The 21,933-nt window shown below is 33.5% G+C and overlaps 1 protein-coding gene across 1 annotated transcript in view; it reads right to left on the reverse strand.

Moving 5' to 3' along the window:
- Positions 1 to 846: 846 nt before the first annotated feature.
- The window catches only part of LOC149772544 (uncharacterized), a 93,161-nt gene continuing 72,074 nt past the window's right edge, over positions 847 to 21,933 (reverse strand). Inside the window, exons 6-10 of the mRNA XM_089947661.1 lie at positions 19,001 to 19,137; positions 16,715 to 16,836; positions 7,403 to 7,909; positions 3,543 to 4,175; positions 847 to 2,024 (exon numbers count right to left, since the gene is read on the reverse strand). Coding sequence (XP_089803787.1) covers positions 3,576 to 4,175; positions 7,403 to 7,909; positions 16,715 to 16,836; positions 19,001 to 19,137 — 1,366 coding nt within the window. The 3' untranslated portion in view covers positions 847 to 2,024; positions 3,543 to 3,575. The remainder of the gene's footprint in view (positions 2,025 to 3,542; positions 4,176 to 7,402; positions 7,910 to 16,714; positions 16,837 to 19,000; positions 19,138 to 21,933) is intronic.

A 21,933-nucleotide genomic window follows, 5' to 3' on the forward strand; every position in this document is an offset into this window, starting at 1 on the left:
TTTTCATTTTTGTATCAGATTAAAGGAATAACGATATTAATGCTCACAAATTCTGAGAAAGTAAATAATGTTCATATTGATTTCATGTAGGTATAACTGGAGTTAGCAATGTTTAAGTTTGCTAGCCCATCCGCAATGTGGCTATGTTTTAAGCCACCATGTTAGCCTCTTGTGATTCTACACTGGTTTTCATACCTTCCATATATCGAACTGTCTGTGAAACAGTCTACCAGACGAATCTAATCCACTGAGAATTTGGATTGTCTCAACAAATATATTTATGGCAAGCACCCAAAAAATGATCCATGCAACAACCTCCTAATATTCTCGACATAACTCGATAAATTTAACTCGTGATCAGTTCAGTTATGATTGCTTTAAGTAATTGTTTTGGTCGTCAAGTTGTGGAGGAAAATTTCTGGGTTTTTCCTGACTTTTGTCAATATTTGTAAAATTCAAGATTTGCAAAATTCAAGGACTTTTCACGGTCGACTAAATAAATATAATTTCTTCTGACTTTTTCCTGATTTCCCGGTAGCTTAAGAACACTGTGCTTGATACAATTGTTGTGTTTATTACAACTGATCATGTTTGTTTCAACTGAGTACATGAAACACATGTTGCGTTTCAACTGAATACATTTGGGTACATCTTGGTTTTTCTGTATCATGTGTCTACAATTTTCGAATATATGAATCACATTTACCCCCATTTTTGAATGACTGTATGAATTATTTGCATATGTCATAAGGTTTCACGAGTCACAAATTCATTCACATTTAACAAATATTTATGTGAAGTAATTAAATGAGTTGTATGTTTAGAGGTTGAACAAATCACACTGTATATGTTATAGAGAATATACCTTTATTTATTAATTCATTTCATAAACTTCCATCTTTCATCACATTGTGTTTGTATTGTCATTTAATCCAGGCATGCATTCAGGCCAAATCTTGTTACAATCGCGTACTGGTACAAATGTCACTCAAGTCCTTTAGAATGTTTTTCTGTCTGCACATCACCCTGAATAAACATTTGTCTTACATCACATGATCAGTTTAGTTATATCACAGTATAGTTATATCACAGTAGATATGATTCAATATTGCACTGTTGAGCAGACACACCTCTAAACACAAAATATTTTGAAACATCAGTTTTTAAAAATGAGAAATTTTAATGAAATCTTTAGATCTCATCAGTTATTCTATTTTTTATTGAATTATGTCCCATCAATATTCACTATTTCCAACACAAAAATACAAATAAAAAACCGAAAACACACCAACAAAAAACGGTCTCTTCATAGTCAACACAATAAATATATTGTTTCTCCATAGTCAAACCTATAATTGTCTTGTATTTTCCATAGTCAACACAATATGTGTCTTGCAATTATATACAGTCAACAACATAATTGCCCAGTGTTTCTCCAGTCGATACTACAAAAAAAGTTTCTCCATTGTCAGCAATATGTGTATTGTGTTTCTCCATATTTAACGCTATCATTGTACTATATTTATCCATAGTCAACACACTATAATTGTCTAGTTGCTTCAGTCCACACTCTAAATGTATTGTATGTGTCCAATGTCAGCACTATAATTGGTTTGTGTTTCTCCATAATCAATGTTGTAATTGTCTTTTATTTCTCCAGTCAACACCATAACTGTCATGTGTTTCTCCATAGTCAACAATATAATTATCTTGTATTTATCCATAGTAAATGCTTTTGTCATGTTCTGAACCCAACAGTTAAACAACCACCAACTAACCAGTGACATTGTTGTGTAATGTATTTTCAATTACTCTTCAAGGGCTCACACATCTCAGGAATGGGCCATAATTATGAACACATACAATAGTGACTCTTGACATGAAATTATGCATGATTATTGACTTCACGTAATTTTGACCAACACACAGCAGTGATTCTTGACTTGGAATTAAGCATGTGGGCATGTCTGAGATCCAGGCAAACACTCCTCTTCTACAAGGGAGGCATCACTGATGGTTCAAACCTGTAAAAAATATACAGTTCATGTCAACGTTTCCACTTTAAAACATGTTATGGGATGCACGCATTTAGTATAAAAGTCAAGCTGTATGATGCATATCACTCAGACACAAGAACTTTGGCATTGTGCACCATGCAAGTGTGTATTTAAAATAATACCTATAACATTATCTGATACAAGGACAGACTGCTCATTTTTATCCAGTTTTCCAACACAAACTAAAACATGTTGCGGAAGGCACTTGAAACTTCAATTTAGTTCCTCGTGTATAAAACGTATTATCACATAATTTCATTTATTTGTAGCTGTACCATATAACCATTTGGAAGAACACACATTTCCAAAGATATCAAAGAAATGTAGATGACAGAAATATGTAAAATAGTGAAATTAGAAGATAAATAAATGTCCTCATAACCCTAATGAACATGTGTTGAAATCACATTTTATTCTTTTACTTAGTAACATTGAGGCTTTTACATATATGTCACCAAAGATTTGGTCCATGTATATAATATAGGTATATTATTGTGTGGAACCATTTTCTCATTTCAGTGATGGTGACGTTGATGTCTTGACCTTAAAATCAGCAGACTCCTGTATAACCTGATACGCAAGTCATCCGTAATGCTTGGTCAAGGTCCAGGTTGTATAATTAATATTTTTGTTCAGAAAATTGCCTTTTAGTTCAGTCATTGACTTTTAACCCTTAAATTCCCAAATATGCTGCATTCTTGCTTACTCAGTATGCAAAGTATCTGAAATTTTGGAAACTGCAAATTACTGTATCAAAATCAATTGTCTTCGTCCAGCCACAGTGACCATGACTTTGTCCATTCCTCATGTAATTAAAAGTGATCTCTCTTAACCCCTGAACAAACCAACTTCAAATTTGTAGTATTTATTACTGTTGAAATTAGTTTTATTCTTTTAGACACATTATTGGCCTCTTTGACCCACAATAAATACAACTCCTCCTTTAGGTTAGGTGTATGCTATCCACAAATTCTGATAACTTCTTTGTGGACAATTTACAATCGTGAAAAAAGAAACAAAATGTGTATAGCATGCATAAATTGTGACATACTACTCTGTGCCTTACAGTTGGAATGTATAATTGAGTTTCTAAATTATTTTAATAGCATGTATAACACATTTTAGAAACTACTGTTTTTCCATCTTGTTTGCCTCTGTAGGTGATAAACACTGTGAAGAATCTATTATGCACACAACTTTCATGCCAAGGAGTATATGTATTGTCATTATTATTATTATTATATTTGACGAAGAAACATGGGGATACTCTCCTGCCTCACACTCAGTATGGCCATGAATTTCCTACTAAATATTTCCACTAAACTGTAAAATATTAAGAATGAGTATGAACATACCAAAAATATGTAAACTTAACAAAGCAGTGAACACCGTTAAAGCCAAAACCACCCCACCCCTTCCCCTATCCAAATGCCATGATAAATCATATTCATTCTTGTAATGATATGGTGTGTACACTGTACTTACTTTTTCCTCATACTTCACGATTCTCTTATGCAGTTAACAGGCTTCATAGACGGAGATCACCTGTCTATTTTGCTTCTCTAACTCTTGGCTGAATGCCTGTCCAACAATTACATCATCAATGTCACGAAGCACTGACTTGATCTTGTTCCAGTACTGATCAAAGTCGTCTTGGCTAGTCTGACCATCCGCGGAATGACCACATATCTCATTCCTATATAAATGAATTCGTTCCACATTAGCTTCTAGAGATTTGTCCCATGGCCTATCTTGTGGAGCAACTCCCCAGCCCATTGATGGAGGCTTAACCCTACTGACATTTCTTATCAAAGCGTATAACAACGAAATATCAAATTGATCAATGGAAGCCATATACCGATGTTTGGTATCTGGGAAGAGCATGTTACACTGCTCCTTGTTCAGAAGAGCATTCTGCCATTTTCCTGACCCAGTACGTGTCCCGCTGATCAGTTTAGTTTTGTTGGATAGGATTGCCTGGTAGATGTTTGTATGTGGTGCAGGAATGTTAGCTTGTAAAATGGATCTCATAGCTTTACCACAGACAGTTACTAGAGCAACACAGAGGCGGGCATAATTCATGTGCTCACGTGTTATGGGAGCATCAGGATCATGTACCTAAAGAAAGAGGAAGGTCAGTATTATTACAAGGCATATGTCATCAGTGACTAAATGTAAACTAAAGATATAAAGTCCGAGTTTGTTTAGATATAAAAAAACAGAACAGGTTTTCCTTTAGACTAAATATCCATGTGTGATCAAAATCAGATCAGCACTATGTCAGCCGGAGTTGAAGCAAGCTCATACAATCATTAATTTTGTATGAAGCTCGCTCATTAGTAAATTCTTCTAAGATCAAAGAATTTTAAAAGTACACAATAGGCAATGAAGACCTGTTCCAACTATTCACGACTTAAATTAAACAATGAAGTCAAATCCAGGCTTTTGTACATTAAGCTCAAAATTTAAAATGATAACATACATCAGAGAAAGCAGATGCATTTCAATAAAACAATGCTGCTGTGTGGACTGTCCCCTTGTTTCACCTTATTCAAAAAACACTATCAAAAATCCTAATTCAAGTCAGACGTCTTGAAGTGATTCTAGTCTTTCAGTACATTACCCGATACATTAAAGGTCACTGGCTACCTATATTTTACAAACGTGTGATTTTATTATAGTTATAAACAAAAAGCATTGGTTATGTATGCACACCATAAAAATGTTTAACTAGACTTAAAACTCCGCTTTATAAAATGAAACAATAATTCGGCAATCTCCATAAACAATCGGTAATTTCCGCGTACCAAAACCGGATATGACTTACATTTATCCCTTCTACTCTTCCTAGCCATTCAAGTGCTTAATTTCCCCACATAAATGCCTATGTGATATAGCATACGATTGTGCTTTTGTATAGCAAATATGGTGCATTGTGTTGCATACAGATGTAACCAAAAGAGTGATGATGGGAAAAAGCGTTCTTTCTTTTTCCGGAAAACCATGTTTACCAAAAAAGGTGGATTTAATCTCTGGGATCGAGTAGGAGAGGGATGGGAATGTTATATCATTTATGCCGGATTATAGTGAATTTATCCCAAAGACAATTGGACCCATCTCGAAATACAATTCGGCCAAACTTAACAATAGTTTGTACGTTCTTTTTCTTCAACAAAAAAAGTAGATGCTGTGTAAGATAGGTTTTAGGAAAAAACTAACTTTAAACAAACTATTTTGATATTCGTTGAACAAATAATCATCCTTCGTATTGCACATATTTATGAGAGAAAACACAAGCTGACATTTCTTGCTTGTTCTAATTAAAATATTCATATACATTTTTATGCTAGAAAATATATGCATCTGCACAACGACATTCTCAGTTTAAGTCTTCCAGTCAAATTATCAATAATCATTTATAAAACAAAAATACGTAACGGATAATATTCATCATAATACGTATACATTTTGCTAAGGGTAGTGTACATGAGATATTATAACAAATATACTTAATTTTAGGCTTCACATTGTAACACAGCTGCATACAATACATCCTAGATTACACAAGAGAGAGAGAGAGAGAGAGAATGATGTTGGGCATTTTGTCAGTATTTAGTTGCTGCAATATGAAGGTCTTACCAGTTAATTTTATTCCTTGTTTTTATTTTTCAAGTTGTCTTAGTGTGTGCGCTCATAAATTAAAAGCTTGTCATTACTGGTCAATATCGTCAATCATATTTGCTCCATTATTCCGTACAAATTAGAAAGGAAATAATTTTTTGTTTAATTTGTGCCCCCCCCCCACTCACGGTACAAAATAAATTGACAAACATACACTTGCTTGAAAATAAAATGAAAGGAATTAACCTTGCATTGTTATCATCATATTCCTTCTTTTTTCATCATGCAACAATTATTTTAAAAAAATATATATCCACGAACTCCGTATATGTAGCGGATGCCAGCTTGCATATGCATCCTTAGTGTAGTATGTATCGCTTATGTCAAATAACAAAATCGCAAAAGAGACGACAGTATCGCCCGGTTGCTTGAAGGCACCTGCTATTTACGCATGATAAGTTACTTATTGCAAACTGACCCAGATCGTATTGTATCCAGGTTAACTATAAGTCGGTATCTCGCAAAAAAAACAAAAAAATCATTATTTTAAAATACATTCAATATGAGTGCAAATAATAATCTTTTGGTAGCATGGGTTACAAAAGTATTATTAAAGCAGCTATTATTGTGTATAATATTTGCCCGGCAAAAAGCAATTATGATTACATATGGCAAACAAATAGAAGCCCGGGTGATAAACACAACTGGGTTGGACCAATAAACTCATTGTTTAAACTTATCGACAGGATATCAAATACATATGTTATTTTATTACAATACAAACCAACGCCGGAAACTTGACTTTGGTATTTTATTAGTGTGCCGATTTTTTCTTCTGAAGCCGGCCGACAAAAGGAAGTCAAGTTTGGTTCCTTTGGATTCTTTAAGTGTGTCTATTTCTTTCATCTTTTTCTTTTAATAAAGTCTGCCGACACAGAAAAGCCAGCATTGATTCTTTTTACCTGTATTAACGGGAATTTTCAAAAAAAATTGAAACAATGGAACAGTTTTGAAAGCGACACAATATAGTACGTCGTGCACGCATATCGATATAAGGCTGAACAGTAAATTAGTTTTCATTAGTTTCATCTAAATATTACCTATTCATAGTTTATAGTGTTTTATTTTTCGACAACAAGAAGCGTGTACTTCATCTTGTAGGGATAAATGTACGTCATTTCCAGTTGGCATCCTCTATAGGTGGGAAATCGTAACTAAGGGGAAGTAACAGCATTGTATACTTCTATTTCGAGTAATTAAATTATTATTTCTTCTTTACACTTGATAACTTTTTCGTTCTTTTTGTGCGAGTATAACTATTTTTAATCATGTAATGCAAATCTGATGTAAAAAGAAAAATATTGGAGCATGGCCGGTGACATTTAGCTTTGGCTAGCATATGGAATTTATTTTAATATACTATACACTTACTCTAGTCTGGGATTTGTTTCCATCAACCATCATCGAACCTGATCCAAAGGAGGTACTGCCACATACCAATGTCATATCATGTTACATGATGTCTTGCAACTTACTAAATCTATTATTGCCTTCTCCATTGAAAACCTGTCTTCTATTATAGTGTTATCACGAGGGGTAGAGTAATCTCACCTATGACTATGGCACTTTTATGCCTAGGCAAAAAGCATGAGAACAGTACCCTCAGGAGAAGACAATAATATAATAATATTCCCCTCCATTCAGTAATAATGAAAACAATTTACCTCATCCATAAACCACATCTCGCATGGCGGTGACAAACGGGACCTAATATCTTCAGGGATGTCTTGAGACTCTGCATTCTGTACACACAGCATATATTTTGAGTTTGGTTCCTGACGTGAGATAATCTCAGAGAGATTCATAGTAATGAACTTTCTAACTCTGGTGCAGATCTTTGCATTGACATTGTCTATCGCCATCCTTGTAATTCTTGCAAAAACAGCATGGTTCTCGCAGTGCAAAAATAATCTATGAATAGGGTCAAGGTCAAAAACAGTGCAATCTTGGAAAATTAGATTTTTGGATGTCTGCTTCTTCTTGGCAACTGGCCAGCGAGCTAAACAGGCTGCAACAAGCTTTTGGAAGATGATGGCAGGTTGCAGAGTCATTCCTGTAATGACCCAGCACAGGGATGATGTGCTCACCATACGGGGATCTTTTTCCGGAGCGATAACATCTCTTGGAGATTTTGTGCGAACCATACAAGGGGTAAAGAAGTATTTCTCCTCCTAAAAGTATATATATAGATATATACATTTTTCCTCAATGTTAACCTTGTGGCCTGATATTTATGAAAATAGTTATAAAGAAAAGATTTGCCATAAAAAAGAAACCATTATTATTAAATGTACCTTTCAAACTACAGTAGGTTTATTCTTATGAACTTCTACTTTCATACACAAGATAATTTAAAACACACAACAGTACAGTAGCTATTCCACTATACTTTTCCGAATTATTTAATTTTTGAAAAGCAGACTTACAAAATTGAAAATACATAGAACTTAGTCAATGTGAATAATCCAGTCAAGTCAAATGATACAGATTATGTACTCAGGGCCTCAAACATGAATCGAATGATAATAATGGCTAGCTGTTGTCACACTCATTTTATTCGCTGTGAACCGAACCCAGAATTGAATAATAACAGCCAGCTGTTGTCACACTCATTGTATTCACTCGGAACCGAAACAAGACTTGAATGATAATAACAGCCAGCTGTTGACACACTCATTTTATTCACTCGGAACCGAAACAAGACTTGAATGATAATAACAGCCAGCTGTTGACACTCATTTTATTCACTTGGAACGGAAACAAGACTTAAATGAAAATAACGGCTATCTGTTGTCACACTCATTTTATTCACTCGGAACCGAAACAAAACTTGAATGATATTAACGGCTAGCTGTTGTCACACTCATTGTATTCACTCGGAACCGAAACAAGACTTGAATGATAATAACAGCCAGCTGTTGACACTCATTTTATTCACTTGGAACGGAAACAAGACTTAAATGAAAATAACGGCTATCTGTTGTCACGCTCATTTTATTCACTTGGAACCGAAACAAGACTTGAATGATAATAACAGCTTGCTGTTGTCACACTCATTGTATTCACTCGGAACCGAAACAAGAGTTGAAGGATGACAACATCCAGCTGTTGTCACACTCATTGTATTCACTTGGAACCGAAACAAGATTTGAATGATAATAACAGCCAGCTGTTGTCACACTCATTTTATTCGCTCGGTACCGAAACAAGAGTTGAAGAATAATAACGGCTAGCTGTTGTCATCCTCATTTTATCTGGTCTGAACCGAAACAAGAGTTGAATGATATGATAATAATGGCTAGCTGTTGTTAGCACTATCCAGTTATATTTTCTATAGCCATGAAGCGTGTAGAAGGATGACACAGATTAGATGTTGTTAATAATATCCTTTTTAACTGTTTAATTAGGGCTTAGATTATGCATATACCTTTTTACTGGTTAATTAGGGCTTAGACTATAAATATCCCATTTTACTGTTTAATTAGGGCCTAGGCTATAAATATCCCTTTTTACCGTTTAATTAATATCCCTTTTTACTGTTTAATTAGGGCCTAGACTATAAACATCCCTTTTTACTGTTTCATTAGGGCCTAGACTATAAATATCCCTTTTTACTGTTTAGTTAGGGCCTATACTATAAATATCCCTTTGTACTGTTTCATTAGGGCCTAGACTATAAATATCCCTTTGTACTGTTTCATTAGGACCTAGACTATAACTATCCCTTTTTACTGTTTATAAATATCCCTTTGTACTGTTTCATTAGGGCCTAGACTATAAATATCCCTTTTTACTGTTTAATGAGGGCCTAAGCTATAAATGTCCCTTTGTACTGTTTCATTAGGGCCTAGACTATACATATCCCTTTTTACTGTTTCATTAGGGCCTAGACTATAAATGTCCCTTTTTACTGTTTAATTAGGGCCTAGACTATAAATATTCCTTTTTACTGTTTAATTAGAGCCTAGGCTATAAATATCCCTTTTTGCTGTTTAATTAGGGCCTAGACTATAAATATCCCGTTTTACTGTTTAATTAGGGCCTAAGCTATAAATATCCCTTTTTACTGTTTAATTAGAGCCTGGACTATAAATATCCCTTTTTACTGTTTAATTAGGGCCTAAGCTATAAATGTCCCTTTTTATTGTTTAATTAGGGCCTATATTATAAATATCCCTTTTTACTGTTTAATTAGGGCCTAGACTATAAATATCCCTTTTTACTGTTTAATGAGGACCTAGACTATAAATATCCCTTTTTAATGTTTAATTAGGGCCTAGACTATAAATATCCCTTTTTACTGTTTCATTAGGGACTAGACTATAAATATCACTTTTTACTGTTTAGTTAGGGCCTATACTATAAATATCCCTTTGTACTGTTTCATTAGGGCCTAGACTATAAATATCCCTTTTTACTGTTTAGTTAGGGCCTAGACTATAAATATCCCTTTTTACTGTTTAATTAGGGCCTATGCTATAAATATCCCTTTGTACTGTTTCATTAGGGCCTAGACTATAAATATCCCTTTTTACTGTTTAATGAGGGCCTAAGCTATAAATGTCCCTTTGTACTGTTTCATTAGGGCCTAGACTATAAATATCCCTTTTTACTGTTTCAATAGGGCCTAGACTATAAATATCCCTTTTTACTGTTTAATTAGAGCCTAGGCTATAGATATCCCATTTTGCTGTTTAATTAGGGCCTAGACTATAAATATCCCGTTTTACTGTTTAATTAGGGCCTAAGCTATAAATATCCCTTTTTACTGTTTAATTAGAGCCTGGACTATAAAAATCCCTTTTTACTGTTTAATTAGGGCCTAAGCTATAAATGTCCCTTTTTACTGTTTAATTAGGGCCTATACTATAAATATCCCTTTTTACTGTTTCATTAGGGCCTAGACTATAAATATCCCTTTTTACTGTTTCATTAGGGCCTAGACTATAAATATCCCTTTTTACTGTTTAATTAGGGCCTAGACTATAAATATCCCTTTTTACTGTTTAATGAGGACCTAGACTATAAATATCCCTTTTTAATGTTTAATTAGGGCCTAGACTATAAATATCCCTTTTGACTGTTTAATTAGGGCCTAGACTATAAATATCCCTTTTTAATGTTTAATTAGGGCCTAGACTATAAATATCCCTTTTTACTGTTTCATTAGGGACTAGACTATAAATATCACTTTTTACTGTTTAGTTAGTGCCTATACTATAAATATCCCTTTGTACTGTTTCATTAGGGCCTAGACTATAAATATCCCTTTGTACTGTTTAATTAGGGCCTAGACTATAAATATCCCTTTTTACTGTTTAATTAGGGCCTATGCTATAAATATCCCTTTGCACTGTTTCATTAGGGCCTAGACTATAAATATCCCTTTTTACTGTTTAATGAGGGCCTAAGCTATAAATGTCCCTTTGTACTGTTTCATTAGGGCCTAGACTATACATATCCCTTTTTACTGTTTCATTAGGGCCTAGGCTATAAATATCCCTTTTTACTGTTTCATTAGGACCTAGACTATAAATGTCCCTTTTTACTGTTTAATTAGACCCTAGGCTATAAATATCCCTTTTTGCTGTTTAATTAGGGCCTAGACTATAAATATCCCGTTTTACTGTTTAATTAGGGCCTAAGCTATAAATATCCCTTTTTACTGTTTAATTAGAGCCTGGACTATAAATATCCCTTTTTACTGTTTAATTAGGGCCTAAGCTATAAATGTCCCTTTTTACTGTTTAATTAGGGCCTATACTATAAATATCCCTTTGTACTGTTTCATTAGGGCCTAGACTATAAATATCCCTTTTTACTGTTTCATTAGGGCCTAGACTATAAATATCCCTTTTTACTGTTTAATTAGGGCCTAGACTATAAATATCCCTTTTTACTGTTTAATGAGGACCTAGACTATAAATATCCCTTTTTAATGTTTAATTAGGGCCTAGACTATAAATATCCCTTTTTACTGTTTAATTAGGGCCTAGACTATAAATATCCCTTTTTACTGTTTAATAAGGGCCTAGGCTATAAATATCCCATTTTACTCTTTAATTAGGGCCTAGACTATAAATATCCCTTTTTAATATTTAATTAGGGCCTAGACTATAAATATCCCTTTTTACTGTTTAATTAGGGCCTAGACTATAAATATCCCATTTTGCTGTTTAATTAGGGCCTAGGCTATAAATATCCCTTTTTAATGTTTAATTAGGGCCTAGACTATGCATATACCTTCTTACTGTTTAATTAGGGCCTATACTATAAATATCCCTTTTTACTGTTTCATTAGGGCCTAGACTATAAATATCCCTTTTTACTGTTTAATTAGGGCCTAGACTATAAATATCCCTTTTTACTCTAAAATTAGGGCCTAGGCTATAAATATCCCTTTTTACTCTTTAATTAGGGCCTAGACTATAAATATCCTTTTTTACTGTTTAATTAGGGCCTAGGCTATAAATATCCCTTTTTACTGTTTAATGAGGGCCTAGACTATAAATATCCCTTTTTGCTGTTTAATTAGAGCCTAGACTATAAATATTTTGTTCTACAGGTCAATTTAACGTTTACAAATTGCCACATTCTCAATAGCAAAGATGTATGGACTGATTATTGTAATGTCTTTAATACAAAATTATCATTAATTTATTATTACTTTAACCTGGTAAATTTGATTAACACATTATTGTAGAATAGTCAACAGTTTTGCTGTAATAATAACTGACACTCTGACTAATGATTATTTGATATTGCTGTAATATACATCAGATCAAAGAGCGGGAGACAATGTTAACATGTTCCACGGACCTATTTGTGTTACCCTATTTAAATAAAGCCATTATTATTATCATTATTATTATTATCTGTAAAATGTTTGGCATTTGGAGTGTGAAATATACAGGAAACCCGTGCATAGGTGCAGTAGAAAAAGGTTGCTTGATGGAAGTTTTTGTTCATCCAGTGATCAGAGTATCCAATTTGTATTTGCCATCTCCATTTCGATTGGAGATAAAACTAGCATGAATTGCTGCCAAGATTTGCAATCGATGACAAGAGTAACTGACCACTTGATTAGTTAAAATAAACAAGTAGCACAATATAGTTTTCTGTATGAAAGAATCGTGATAAAGATGATAAGATTGATTGACATGATAAATATCCTTGTTCATTTGTGACTGTGCCAATGATTTCAAATTATTTATGTTTGTACTAGCAAATATCGTGTTTATAATCTGCTCCAAGATCTTCGTTCTCTAAAAGCTGTTTATGTAATTCAATTGAAATCGTATGAAAATATAGTCTCTAGGGAGGTGTCAAGCACATCATATCAATCACATGATCACCATATTATGAACATATTTCAGCTTGTTACAGAATCTTTTTAACACCATAAAAAAAAAACTTATTTATGAAAATGAGATTATCCACCTATTAAAAGTTCTCCTTAAGAGTGCTTACAATTTCAATAAGTATAACATAGGATGAACTGTAATATATAAGAAAACCCCACCCATAAAATATGTAAACTCCATCAACAGCTGATGATCAAAGACTATTTAGCATGTCTGATCAAAATCTGATCATAAATAATTGCTATGTTAACCAAGCAAGTCATTTCAATGCTAGATCATGTTGTGAATATGCATTGGTGTTGCAACTATGTCGTAAGGGAAGGTGACAAGAAGTTTGGGGACAAAATGGGACAATGAGTAAAGGGACAATTAAGAGAGACAATTTTGACTGTATGTAATGTACCAGTCATGCTAAAAATGCTAGATAGTCTCATTTGCTTTGGCAGATGTCACCTGAACCTTGTCATCTGTACAATTAATGATTTCGCAATTACTTAATGTTACATATATATATATATATATATATATATATGTCGTTAATTTCAATATAGCTTTATTTAAATCATTTGTGTTTATGACAGTTATATATTTTGAATTCCATAATTCAGTGGCTGGATATAGCACCATTGTAATGTATATGTACACTACACACATGATTCCCATTTATAAATCAAGGAGGCTATGTGAAGGTAGTAATTACATACCATCTTATTCTTCAGTCTATGCCGGCTTTCTAAGAGTCATTGTGAAGAAATCGCGCTTTGTTTACAATACCGTTTTTGGGATTTAGCCTTGTGGCACATTTTTAATTTAAACATTCTATACATATTGGCTTATGTGAATGTATTCCATGATATGAATATTTAAATACTTTTATTGGATTATGTGAAATGTTCAAGGACTTTGGTGATATTCTACTTTCATGGGATTACCTTGAAGTAAAACATACGGATTTAGAACTGTGATTCGTCTGTGGTGCTAAAACCTTCTGACATAAACAGATAACAACCGTCATTCAAAATACCTTTCAACAGTTTCTGGAATGGTATGAAACTGATAGTACAATTTAGGATATTATTCTAGGATTTCATACAGTAAGTTATTTTCCATTCTTTCAATTTGTATGATTCTATATTTTATTTAAATAAATTTATATTTTTTGGAAAATTGAATCGTTGATTGGATTACCTTGTCTTGTTGTTTAAGTTTAAGCTCCCTACACATAGCAGGATAAATGCATGGCTTATTGCAGGACTTCTGAGGATTAATGGAACTCCTCTCGGGAGTTGGAATCTCATTGAATATTTTCAGGATTTAAATTTATCTATATATCTTCGAAGATTAATATTTTAGATATTCTGATATTTTAGAAGATTGGATTTTGAAGTTTTAATTTTATTTTTTGAAATTTTAGATGTCTCTAGCAATTGAGTTTATAGCTGAGAAATTAATAGAGAAAACAACAAGTTTTCTCAATGTCAGCCAAGGTAGAGTACCCAGGAAAAATTAGAGCTTTTAAAAAAGAAGGATGTACAGTATGATGAACTGGAACATAAACACTATAGGTTTCAGATAAACTAAATGATGACCCGATGATTGCTCAATTCCAAGTTATGTCCCTTTGCAAGTCACACGTACAAAAGCATTCTAATAGCACATGAACACAATTGCATCAACATCTTTTGTTTGATTTCAACCAGGTGTGGCAGCCATATTTGAGGAAAGTCAGCATCATTTGCACGCATTTTAAAGCACATCATGTACAGATGCTTCAAATCAAATTTATACAAATTCGGAATGTTTTTGAGGTGAATTTATTTAAAGGTTTTTCTCTGTAAGGTACTGGCAGCTATATTACATGGTGAGTGAGCATCATTAGAAAAAACATCTAATACCTGTTTTCCTAATTTTGTTACATTTTGTTTATCGGTATTAAAGAGACTGTTAAAATGTCATTATATTTTTTAGCAATTGTGGACATGGGAATGACAATGGCGTACACCAGCTTATTCTATATCCTTATACATGATATATAATTAACTGAAAGGAAGATAGATTCCATATATATGATGTCCAGTCAACTGAATGGAGGATTGATTCACACAATGTCCAATTAACTGAATTTAGGAAATATTCTTTAAGAATGACATCCGACGAACTGAACTGATTCAAAAGATGGTTGGCACGGTATGCAACAATATTTGTCACCAGTTAATATGTACTTTTGAGAGAGTGACGTATGTAAGGTGAAGTTGTTTGCATTTAAAACATGCACAATGGAGAGGAAGTTGGCATACCTCTATGCTACATTAATGTAATGTGGATGCTATTTCTTTAGATATTGTATTTTGGAAATTGTACATGATCTAAGCACAATGCTAACTAAAATGGTTGCTCCCTTGTGCTAAAAATCAGCCTGAAGTAGCCTAAAGTACAATGAATGAATTACCAAATATATCAAATGTAAAAAATATCGGCTCTTTTTTATACAATTCACCTCTGAAGTTCAGGAAGTGAAAATGACCAAGTTGAGCTAACACTTTTTTGAAAGGTGCACATCTGGAGTAAGGCCAAGCTGTATACTTTATGACCCATAATACACACATCAATCATATTGTTAAATAGCCAGTATAACCAGTGAGGAAAGCCAGGGAAATTATTTTTCTTTAAAATTCTAAACCTATGCATAATCCGAAACTGTAGAGCGCCACCATAATGATGTCACTGTCCAACTGCTTACTTTGTTTCAAGAGATTATATTTAATGTTACCAGGTTTCCCCAAATTTTTCTGTCGACATTTAGTTTCCCTATCCCTTTCTTTATTCCTTGTTATAATTTAACTTATATTAAAGTTAATGTGCTCGTGTGTTTGTTACCGGTATTGTTCTACATATATATTTGGCTTTTATTCTTAACTGGATATATAAAGAACAAAGCAAACAATAAATGTTCACAATCTATGAAATTTCTGCTAAGTTTTATTATTTTAGGCAACCAAATATAATGTTGACGTGGTACTAGAGATGGGTCAAGGTAAAATCTTGTCAAATGAAACTGTATTTTATTCCAAGACACACATGCATTACACTACAAGACCCTGGAAAAAAGGCCCACAATAAACTTTGTTTGTATTGCAAACATTTACATATGTCAAAAAAATGTGAAAATAAAGGATGAAAATTAATGAAGAATGTAAGGATGTCAAGGATGATAAGCATGAAAATGGACATAGGATTTTAATTTTGCTAAATATCATTTTCTCGTATGTGTGTAGATGGATATAGGAAATGATTACATCTGTGCAGGCATGAAAGTAAATTCATCCAGCAGTGGTTTCAGATGAGATAAAACCTTGGAAGTAGATATTGCTAAAATTGCCACAGCTTTTTATTTATAATAAAATTACATTTTTAAACTAATGTTAATATGAATTGTTTGCATATATATTATTTGTTCAACCATTTTTTAAAATATCTTAACATTTGTTCATAAAACAACAGTACTCCTGTTCAATTTTGTCATTTTACATTTTACCATTGGGGCTCTTGACAACAGGTAACATTTCGAAATGAAAATAAATGGAGGTGAAAATTAGAATGTCATTAACTGACCTTCACACCATTCTCATTGAATGACCTTGCCCTGGTAATGACGTTTAACTTCTCCATTTTGTTCAAGAAGTAATCTTTATTTTCATGTAGTTTTGGATTCCTCTCCTCTGCATAGATTACATCTAGAAAAGCAGAAACGGTTTTAGGTGTAAATGAAAAGCTTTGATACAAGTGGCTTGTGAGATACTTTTGAAAACAATACTTTTAAGGAATATGACAACTTTAGTTTGATGGACTCCTAAATTGATGCATTTAATGTTACTCCCACCCCAAATATTAGCATTCACTTATCCGTGAATAATCTAGTAATATGTAAGATAAGTATGCTAAATTAAGTTTTTTCTAAATCAGATTTTTCAAGTCATATAAGATTTTGTTTCCATTGTCACAAAGTTTTGTGGACCCTAAAAGAAAAAGTGAGGCTAACAGAATGGACATCTGTGCTGTTCATTATTAGCCACGTTAATGAAAATCACAATCTTTGACGTCTTTATGATATAAAAGGCCGGATGTGAAGTCATATTCTGTTGAATATTTTATTCAGCAATTAATCTGAAACTTTCAGTCATAAAGTAAAAAGAGTCTTTTGCAACATGTTTTGAAATATAACTCTTGCTAACACGCCAAGCGAAGCTTTTTATCTGATTGGTCCTGAGCACATGGTTACAATCTATTGTGTACTCTACCAAACATAAAAAGCATACATGACCAAACCAAGGTTTCATGCAATGGTGGCATACATTATGACCATATACATAAAAAGTCCCAAACAAAACTGAACAAGTATTAACAATAACATTTAAAAGTGGTTAATACTTTTCACAAGTTATAAATGTTCACCCTAAAATGTCCCTATCACAATTAAACGTTACATTGTTATGGTATTCATGTCAAAAGAGGTGAGTTTATTTACATCTGTGAGTTAATATTTAAACATATTTGTGCATTGGGTGAACTCCATGCTGCAGATATACAATTGAACCCCTAGTACCCACACCAGCTATCAAATTAACAATACCCTTAGTTTTACTTGTTATTCTAATCTTGAAGTTAATGCCATTTTTCATTGCATTATTTGCCATATGTGGAGCAACGATCCTCGTTGGGGGTAAATACACCATATTCAATGATCCTCATTGGGGGTCAATACACCACATTCAGAAAGACATTACCTCTTTTACCCAATTCCGTTTTGGGAGTCATTTCAAGAAATGGTAATTAAAATAGTAATAGTATTAGTAAAAAGAAACAAGTACATAAGGCGGGTAAAGAACACCATCCAGCAAGTGTAGCCCATTAGTAAAAAGAATACTGCACAAGAATTTCATGGGTTTAATTGGACCCATCAGAATCACATAAAGTGATATACCGAATAGAGGCATTCTTAGCAGATGTAAGAAAATATAAAAATTGGTTTTCTGTCCTTCCATGAGGGATGGTTTCAGAGTTAGCAAAGGAACCTGTCCTAATGTAATATGTTGAGGCATGCATTTGCTGAACAAATGTACAAGTTGCTTGTCTCTATTACTTTTTTCAAGTCACTATTAGGCCTCACAATGCAAGGCATATCCCGGAAAAAAAGCCACACAGAGAATGACTTATTTGATTTATATTAATGACTGCTAAATAATGATGATATCAACTCATGGTCAAGATGCAAAATACAGGCTGTCAAATACAAGGCCATTTGCAGGGTGAAATAATTGGGATTTTTTTTAAAGCCACTTAGTGGCACTGATATCACCTGTAATGCCATTCAATATCAGCACTGATATCACCTGTAATGACATTCAATATTAGCACTGATATCACCTGTAATGAGATTCAATATCAGCATTGATATCACCTGTAATGACATTCAATATCAGCACTGATATCACATGTAATGACATTCAATATTAGCACTGATATCACCTGTAATGACATTCAATATTAGCACTGATATCACCTGTAATGACATTCAATATTAGCACTGATATCACCTGTAATGACACTCAATATTAGCACTGATATCACCTGTAATGAGATACAATATCAACACTGATATCACCTGTAATGACATTCAATATAAAAACTGATATCAACTGCAATGACATTCAATATTAGCACTGATATCACCTGTAACGAGATTCAATATCAGCATTGATATCTCCTGTAATCAGATTCAATAACAGCACTGATATCACCCGTAATGATATTCAATATCTAACAAGATGAAATATTTTTCATGCAACTGATCAGAATCGGAAGCAAATAGTTAATAAAGTAAATAAGAACACCACAAACCTATCAGTTCTGGAGTAAGTTTTCCCTGATCTCTGTACTCAAGCCATTTGCCAAGGATATCAGGTTTATTCTTCTGAATGAATGACTCAGTAGTGTCGAGGGACTTCTGGGCATCGATTAACGACTGTTGACCTGCACTGAAGATTGAAATATACATTACACTGCAGGTACCATTAATATTAAACATCCCTTGCATACTACTGCTTAAACATCCCTTATTCTACGTGTCATTAGATGCAGATAACATTAATGATGAACATCCCTTACATAAACCTGAGCTTAAACATCCCTTATTCTACATGCCATTTGATGCAGATAACACTAATATTGAACATCCCACTTATTCTACATGCCAATTGATGCAGATAATATTAATATTAGACGTCCCTCACATACAAATGAGCTTAAACATCCCTTATTCTACATGCCATTTGATGCAGATAACACTAATATTGAACATCCCACTTATTCTACATGCCAATTGATGCAGATAACACTAATATTGAACATCCCACTTATTCTACATGCCAATTGATGCAGATAATATTAATATTAGACGTCCCTCACATACAAATGAGCTTAAACATCCCTTATTCTACATGCCATTTGATGCAGATAACACTAATATTGAACATCCCACTTATTCTACATGCCAATTGATGCAGATAATATTAATATTAGACGTCCCTTACATACAACGGAGCTTAAACATCACTTATTCTACATGCCATTTGATGCAGATAACACTAATATTGAACATCCCACTTATTCTACATGCCATTTGATGCAGATAACACTAATATTGAACATCCCACTTATTCTACATGCCATTTGATGCAGATAATATTAATATTAGACATCCCTCACATACAACTGAGCTTAAACATCCCTTATTCTACATGCCATTTAATGCAGATAATATTAATATTAGACATCCCTTACATAAAACTGAGGTTAAACATCCCTTTTTATACATGCCATTTAATGCAGATAACATTAATATTAGACATCCCTCACATACAACGGAGCTTAATGCAGATAATCAACAACTTGTGTAAGGCTGATAATCTACTTACTCTATTGCAATCCTTAAACACTTGATTCAAGTATGTATGTATTATTGGACACCATATGTAAGTATGTATGTACTGTTGGACACTGAATGTATTATGTGACACTAGATGCAAGTATGCATTATTGGACACTACATGCAAGTAAGTATGTGTTATTGGACACTTTATGCAAGCATGTATTATTCTACAATAGATATAAATATGTATTATTGGACACTACGCAAGTATGTATTATTGGACAATAAATTCAAGTATGTTTTATTGGACACTACGTGCATGTATATATTATTGGACAATACATCTAAGTATGTATGTATTATTTGACACGAGATGCAGTATGTATTACTGACACTAGATGCAAGTATGTATTACTGAATACTAGATGCATGTATGTTTGTATTATTGGACACTATATGTAAGCAGGTATGTAATGATGGACACTAGATGCAAGTATGTATTACTGAATACTAGATGCATGTATGTTTGTATTATTGGACACTATATGTAAGCAGGTATGTAATGATGGACACTAGATGCAAGTATGTATTACTGAATACTAGATGCAAGTATATATTGTTGGACACTAGATGAAAGTGTGTATTATTGGGCATGTATGTATGTGTTATTAGACACTCAAAGCAAATACTACTGTATTATGCTCTGACTGAAGTTTATAATTTAGGAGAATCAATGAGTCTGGTCTCCATGTCATATGTGACCAGGCAAAAAACCGCCTAATCTCTGTAATGTGTTCCATATAATAATAATAATAATACTAATAAATGATTTTGACTAGCACCTAATATTTAGAAGCTCTCAGCAATTTGCAATATTAGATAACATATGAAAATATATTTAATGACAAGACTACAGAAACATATACCATGAAATTTCAAAACAAATTATATTTAAAAAAAAAAAACACAAAAATGAGGGATACCAATCTCCAAAGATGTCTTTAATGCATTGAATCTTGTTGTGGAGTTTTCCTTCCATGCATATTGCTAAGTAGATAGAACCTGCTGATGTATGCCATGCATAAGTCCGTACAAAGAGCATTCCATTCAAATACTGCAGAGTAGCTGTAGCTACTCAAGATAAACTTCATTACCCATAAAACAAACGTGACTTGGCAACTAGCAGCACTGGATATATTTCCAAAACTATATGAGCAAATCGTGTGTTTGTAAGAACTGGGATATCAATGGGTTAGTATATTTAGGGCTTTTGAAAGTTTTCAGTGCACAAAGGGAATCCAGAAGTTAGTAAATATGTTCTCCCATCATTGTGGTGCAATATGCTACTCAGTTTCACTGAGCTTAGGGCATTGAGTGTGTGATGCACCAGCCCTAACTGGGCAGAATGCAGGGGTTCATTTTAATCTGTTTGCAGGTACCTACCTGTGGAATTACCCTGGATTTAACCATATCAGGGTCTGACTGTTCAAGCAACCATCAGGAATCTCATAACCTTGTAATTTCTCTCACAAGATAAAGATCCCAAACCTTATCCAACCACAATGGACATTTATGTGTGCATGCACAATTAGTACATAAAAGGCATGCATGGCCTGTTTCATCCTGTTTTTATGTGACCCCACATCGCAGTGGAGAGATCTGAATCTTCAAAGCGGAAAGTCTTTTCTAGGTTTCTTCGTAAGACACATCTCAAATAGTTAGTGTGTCCAGACTGTGACAAAATTTAATCGCCTGCAATCAGTGTGTTTTCAGCAGGAAAGGTCTCTTGGGGATTTTGCTGGGAATGTATATTGCTATATCAAACTATCAGAATCAATTTGCACTTGTGACCCCTCATGCTGTGAATTCTTTTCTGTATCAGAACCATCAGTGTGTATCAGCA

This window comes from Sinohyriopsis cumingii, unplaced genomic scaffold, assembly GCF_028554795.1.
Source record: "Sinohyriopsis cumingii isolate HCF-2022 unplaced genomic scaffold, ASM2855479v2 utg001397l, whole genome shotgun sequence".
Lineage (NCBI taxonomy): Eukaryota > Metazoa > Mollusca > Bivalvia > Unionida > Unionidae > Sinohyriopsis > Sinohyriopsis cumingii.